This window comes from Cibotium barometz, chromosome 14 (assembly GCF_041138505.1).
Source record: "Cibotium barometz isolate CiBa-2024 chromosome 14, ASM4113850v1, whole genome shotgun sequence".
Taxonomy (NCBI): Eukaryota; Viridiplantae; Streptophyta; class Polypodiopsida; order Cyatheales; family Cibotiaceae; genus Cibotium; species Cibotium barometz.
In genome coordinates, this window is record NC_141059.1 from 49,825,497 (window position 1) to 49,832,424 (window position 6,928).

General features: G+C 39.2%; 1 protein-coding gene across 1 annotated transcript; it reads right to left on the bottom strand.

The window, feature by feature from the left end:
* Window positions 1–4,069: 4,069 nt before the first annotated feature.
* LOC147632137 (small ribosomal subunit protein uS17y-like) lies at window positions 4,070–6,297 on the bottom strand. Its single transcript, XM_086808764.1, has 6 exons — window positions 6,132–6,297; window positions 5,987–6,027; window positions 5,789–5,889; window positions 4,948–5,092; window positions 4,404–4,493; window positions 4,070–4,295 (listed from the first exon to the last, which is right to left on the bottom strand). The coding sequence occupies exons 1-6, from the start codon at window positions 6,141–6,143 to the stop codon at window positions 4,205–4,207; spliced, it is 480 nt and encodes a 159-aa protein (XP_086664890.1). The 5' UTR covers window positions 6,144–6,297; the 3' UTR covers window positions 4,070–4,204.
* Window positions 6,298–6,928: the final 631 nt, after the last annotated feature.

Consider the following 6,928-nt stretch of genomic DNA (forward strand, 5'->3'; position numbering starts at 1 on the left):
GGGAAGCTCAAGTTGACAAGGTATTGTTATGTTTTATTTTGCTAAACAAATCTCCTTAAGCATGCTTAAGATTTATCTCTTCTTTAATAAGGAATTATTCATCCCTTTCTTTAGGTTTACTTGAGTTTATCTTCTTATTTTTTGAGATAAAGGTAAAATAGTGGCTAGCTTATGTCAAGATTTTGTTAAAAACTAAATTAGTGGGTTGGTTTAATGGACAACTTACTTCTCTCTCTCTTTTAATGAGGGAGAAGCAAGGATTTATAAAGCATCCCCTTTTTCTTAGGTAATTTTTAATAAACTACAAGATTAATGCTTGGTAATTTTGTTAATTAGAATACTATATTAGTGGCTTGCCTTAATAGATCATTTACTTCTCTCTCTTCCAATGAGAATAGGGTAAGACATGATGAAGCATCCCCTTTTTTCTGGGTAACTTTTGGTTCCATTCTTAAGTAGAGAAAGTTTTTATAGAAATCTTGTTTCTCTAATCATGATCGGAGTATGCATAAACATTGGAAGCTTATGTAAAGATTAGAGATAACTTATCATTGTCCTATGAGTTCAAGTTTCTAGAAAATGGGAGCTCCTAAATTGGGATTGTTTTCTCATAGACTTTCTCATGGAAGCACGGATTGTTTTCTCATCATAGACTCTCATGGAAGTAGGGATTGTCTCTTAAAGAGGGAATATTCATAATATGTGGTCCAATAGTGTGCTTATGCTTGGAAAATTTCATGAAATCTTGGTTTTATCTTAGTATTGTGAGGTTCTTAACGTAAAAGTTCATTCACTTCACTAGATAAGAGGATCCCATGTAGACAAGAGTTCTTAACTTAAAAGTTCTTTCACTTCACTTCACTAGATAAGAGGTTCTCATGCGGATTAGAAAGAACCCTTGGTCATTAAAGCTTTGAGAATTTGATTTTTATATAAATAGTTTTGATGTGCTTACCATTGGTTTAAAAAGAATAATAAAATTGACAAAAGAGCCTAAATTCTAGAATCTCCTTATTCTTTTCTCCTAGTCATAAAAAGTTATAAACTAAGTTTAGAAAAGAGTTTATGGTTTGGGTTAACCAAGGCCTACCCCTTGGCCTAAGTTCTAAAATACTAGTGTAAAGAATTCAAAAGAAAATACATTCTTCCTTAAAACTCTCCAAACAATCATCGGTTGAAGAGAGTTGGTTTTATGTGAGTCAACTCTACAGCTCGAAGTATGAAGGAGAAGCGGGCCGTCTCAAGTCAAATCTATAGTCCAAAGTATGAAGGAGAAGCGGGTCATCTCAATTCAACTCTGTAGTCCAAAGTATGAAGGAGAAGCAGGTAATCTCAAGTCATCCCCAATTAAATCAAATTCAAAGAAGATCTATGCTTCTATAGTACTTTTCTCACAATTCTTATTAAGAATGTTTTTAGATTCTTTTAAAAGTCAAATAGAAATAAACATGAGAGTCCCAAAAAATAGAGAGGATAAAGAATTGGTTGATTTAAGACACCTAAATCGCTCCAACTAGCTTGGTCGTAATAAGAAATAAGTAAAACAAAGTAATTCCTAGGGCCTTGAAATAGATTCCACATATGCGAAAAGTCTCACCTCTGACGCTCCCATGCTAAGATGATTCCCCTAGAAAAATGAGATCATTGGTCCAATTGGACTTATCCTATGAATCCTTGGCAATTGGCTAGTAAAGTAATTCCTAAGGCCTTGAAATAGATTCCACAGATGCAAAAAGTCTCACCTCTGATGCTCCCATGCTAAGATGATTCCCCTAGAAAAACGAGATCATTGGTCCAATTGGACTTATCCTATGAATCCTTGGCGATTGGCTAGTAGAGACCTCATGTTAAAAACTGACCATCTAGAAAAATGAATGTCTCTACTCTAGTAGGACTTGGAAAAGTTGACAATACCATACTGGAAGGAAGAGGATCCAATTTTAATGAATATCTATGATGTTGAGCGCAAAAGGATACAAGCCTCTTCTATAAAAGCCTCTACACAATGACCTACCATCTGCACCAAACAACTGACTCGGATAAAGCCTCTACTCCTTCAACCCCATCCTCACCTACGAAGTTCGATGCCAAAACCTCGCAACAATAAGACGCTATTCTTGAAGAAGTTCCCAGAGCCCAACAATCAAAAGCTATTCTTGAAGAAGTTCCCAGAGCCCAACAATCTAACTCTAATAGGGAACTCAAGGAAAGGCCCCGGCTTCTATGCATCTTCATCAACAAACCTCACAAAGGAGACAACCACATGCTCAAAGGCCTTGTCATCTCGACAGCCACTCCACAAGAGACTCTAACCTCATCATCTCATCAACAATGCCCACCATGAGTCTCAAACCCATAGCCTCAGCACCAGCCAAAGTCACGAAAGGCCCCAAACCTTCCTCATCACCCTAAAAGAAAACTCCACACCACGACAACCACAATCAAGATATCTTAATACTATCAAAATGTGGGTGGAGAAGCAGTTACTTGTAGCTCAAGGCTATTATGAAGGTGCCAATCAAATTTGGGTGCCTCGACAATCAAAAACTCTTCCTCAACAAAGCACTCAAAAGCCAAGGAAGAAAAAAAGTACTCCACAACATTGTCCACAAAAGCCTATGCGAGTTCCTCAAAGAACTCCACCAATGCAGCAAGTGTGGGTACCAAAAACATTGCTGTAAGCACAAGGGTACTACCAAAGAAATACCAAAGCTTGGGTCCCCAAGCACATCACAAAGTCCCCTAAGCTTGCACAAAGAAGAAAGCCTCAACACCAAGCACATCGGCAACCAAATTACAGTGTTCATCAAGATGGGTGCATGTGCATGTACTTCAACAACAAGAATACTATGATGGTAATTCCATCATATGGTTGCCAAAATTGAACAATGTGAGGAAAACCTCATCACCAATTTCAACCCCAACAACTTCACCTAAAGTTCGATAAAAATGAAGGCCCAAGCAATAGCAAGCAAATCACTCAACCACTCTCATGCATCCAGCACCAACACAAGAGCTTGTCTGTTCAAGCAAACAATCACCAGTCTTCCCTACTACCACAACATCATTTCAGCAACACGGAGGCTTAGGAGCACATCAAGAAGAGAATAATAATACTCTTATCACCCCTCTGGTAGTGAGAAATAAGTGCACAAGAAGCTGTTGCTTGCAAAAGTCATGACCTAGAAGACCAATTTTTTTTTTAAAAAAAAGCTCTAGGTTAAAACTTGCAAATTCATGGAAGTACAATTCACGGAGTTCCATCTCACGGCTTAAGAACCTGCACTTTCACATTTAAGTCTCATCACGGATTAAGCCATATCACACAACAGCCATTATATATTTGTTAAGCTTATCACTTACTATTCTTTTGGCTAAATTAATGTAGCAACTGTTCCATGAGTACGAATCCATACTCATGCACTGGAGAACATTTGTACTACCAAAGCCTCACCATCAACAACTTCCAGGTACATCTCTGGATGGGGGACCATGGTGGGCGAAAGCCTAGTCAATGGTACAACCCATCACACCTAGAATTTCCCTTCAAATTACAAACCTCTCCAAACAACGCCACCATCTTCACAAATCAATGATCTTCAATCCTTAGTGAAGATATCTATATTAGCCTCGCAAGTTGATGTAATTCTTTCAATCCTACACCAACAATTGGCTACTTTGACACAGAGCAGTTCAATAAGAGTCTATATGACTTAATTCTTATACTTCATGAAAATTTGCTTCTAAGAGCACTTAATTATGCATAAAAACATAAAAAGCACATGGGCAGAAGAAGATGCAGGCATTGCCAATAAGCCTCCTTGTTTAGGGGCATGGTAACACAAATACTCTTCACAGGTGGGGAGTTCGACATGCAACCGTATCAACATTGCAGGCTTGCCCATCCTCCGATCTGACCAGTATTACTTAAGTGCTAAACAACCAAGAACAGAACATAGTGAAGTAGAGGGGCTAAGTGCAAACTAACAGCATCCTCAAATGTAGTGTTATTAAATTGGGATGTTGGCATCAAAACTAACCCACAAGCAAAGCACATCAGAGCATACACTAAATCCAAAAGAATATCCTTTTGTTTGGATTGATTCAACTATTCAACAAAACAAAGTGGGCAAGTCGGCAAAACAATAACCTGCACGCAATATTCAGTAAAGTTCGATGAAAAAACACAGAAGGCTAAGGCACACTACATGGCAGTAAAAGCCTTCTTGCCACCCTCAGCAGCTCCCATGGGTATGACTTTCAGTACATTAAATCTCACCGTCTTAGATAAAGGCCTGTATCACAACCAAGAAACGCAAGGTAAAAACTAAAATCTGTGTGTGCTTCCTTAACAACCAGTACACTGCTTTTAGTAGAAATAATTTGAAACACGGAAGAGTTACCTGCATTGTCCAATGATAACCTTGTCTCCTTCCTTCACACGAAAGCAAGGGGAGACATGGGCAGACAAATTGGAGTGCCTCTTCTCATACCTGTGTGTTTGAAGTCATTTATACACGAAAACTGTCCTCAATTAAATATAGAGCAATGAAACATAAAATGCAGAACAATGACTAGCCAGAGCACACAAACTTGAAGATGGCACATAACTATAGTCAACAACGAGGTATTCATTAATTGCATCTACACCTTGCATTCACAATTCAAACTCCACATGGGGGCCTATGTGTTGTTATAGGCAACGATTCTTTAAAAACCTATATGTATAGCATGATTGGATAATGTGGCATTGTGATCAATTCCCTGAAAACCCTTCGTCCTGAACTATGTTGTATATACTTGCCAGCCGGTAATGGGGATGCATGATTGTTGGCACAATTCTATCCAAAGACTTCCACTTTGCACAATGCACCTCTTGCAATATTGTTAAATGATAGGTTGACACATATCTATAAAATCTCAAGAAGTCCGGAGACATTAAACTACCTTTGATACTTTTTGACGAAGTGCAAGTAATCTCTTCTGACAGTGACTGTCCTTGTCATCTTTGTGCAGTTGACGGTCCCAGTCAAAATGCGGCCTCTGATAGAAACATTACCGGTGAAAGGGCATTTCTTGTCAATGTAGGTACCTGCAAAGAATAAAGACCTTGATCAAAACCAAATGAAGACCGTGAATTGCAGTTTGAGCCTTAACTTTGCATCAAGATTTTTAGGGATCTAGATCCTAGACACAATTTGCAACCCCCAAACTTACCAAAAAAGAGGTATTTCAACCAAGACCCTAATAACTAATCAGGAATTCATAATCTCTCGTTTCGCCCGTGAAACCAAACTGATCATTTGAGAAAAAAAACAAGGCACTGCTTTGCACCACTACCCTAACAAAAACGTAACTCTACCTTCAGAACCCTTCCAGCAGAAAAACTTTACGCTTAACCCTAACTCTGAACATTTTAAAGAATGATTATCCCATCCTATAAACCTAAACGATACCACTGATCTAGTGGAAAAACTAACCATAGCCTTAGCACTCGATCCACAAACGTGATATTTGACAGCATATTACCTACCTTGGAACCTAAATCCTATCATCATTCTTGTGCCAAAGTGTAAATCCTGAGTATGTATTTTGATTTTTTTTAAAGGGCTACATCTTGCGACTGCTCTTAAAGCAATAAAAGCCCTAAATGAAGCAGGTCAAACAGCCCTTAATATGCAACGCTAATCCCGAATGCAACAATCATATGTATCCTTAAAAATCATTTCATATGTAGCCCTGCATCTAATCGTACTAAGCCCTGAGAGAGCAGGAAATTCGATCATACCTTCAATGGCTTCTCTAGGGGTTTTGAACCCTAATCCAATGTTCTTATAGAAACGATTGCCGCGCTTGCCGGGGGCTCTCCCCTTGCCAGAGATTTTCCCACTGCCAAGATTTAGCAGCGAATTAAACGAATCCCGCACAGAAAACAGCGACGAGAAACCATCAGAAACGCAGGAAAGCAGAGGAGGGAAGGCAATACCTCAGAAACACTTTGGGCTGCTTGAGAAAAGCACGCTCTGTCTGCACGAGTGCAAGGGGGGAGAAAACACAAAGACGTGTCAGTGCTCGAAATCGAAACGCAGAAACGCGAGGACGAGAGGGAAAAGAGGGAAACACACACATACCTGCTCCGCCATAGCTGCAGCAAAAAGGAGAAGCGCGGCGATCTGCTTCTTGGGCAAAAGAAATATGACGTGGACCAGACCTGCACACAAAACCCTCTAGGGTTTCCAGTCTTGACCCTGGTTTAACAATTAACTCAGCTTAATTCTTTCCAAAAACCCCAAATCTAAGGGTGATCCTAAAGGGGTAGTATGTGTCATGCACTCCTCCCAAAATAAAAATAAATATTCTATGAACATGAAGGAATATATATGGGTCCTTTTATATTGTGCCCGCCCATCGAGTGGCGCCCATGTGTGGGCATTGAATTTTTTAGGGGTCAACCACCAAGGGACAATCGTCCCTAATGAGCGTCTCTCTCTCTCTCTCTCTCTCTCTCTCTCTCTCTCTCTCTCTCACACACACACACATCATCATAAAGCTTGCTGACTTTATGTAATGATTGGCTAGAGCAATGCCCTAGTTTTAAAAAACCATGAAATAATTTCAAAAAACTCGTTGACTCCTTACAAGTTGCTTGGATAAAGAAGCATCTCCCATCCTTTGCCCAAGTCAGGCTGCCTCGAAGTTGGGAGCTTTAGTTTTGGGCTCCATTTAACATCAACTTTGGGCACGGGCATTATGTGAAAACCTTGACAACAATGGAGAAGTCTCTAAGATCTACTACTAGTGCAACCTTCCCAGGAAATGGCTCAAACATGCTTTAATAGAATGTTTGTTTCTTTTATTCCTATGAGTGATAAGTATAAAGTATATTGAATTTTTATCAATTCACGAAGATTCAAAAAAATTGATCAAT

Bases quoted from the DNA above. Each gene is read 5' to 3' on its own strand.
- LOC147632137 (XM_086808764.1), bottom strand. The intron at 4,494-4,947 runs GTAGTTTAATGT...TCAAACACACAG, and splicing joins TTCGTCAAAAAGTATCAAAG to GTATGAGAAGAGGCACTCCA. The intron at 4,296-4,403 runs GTAACTCTTCCG...GTTGTGATACAG, and splicing joins GTTATCATTGGACAATGCAG to GCCTTTATCTAAGACGGTGA.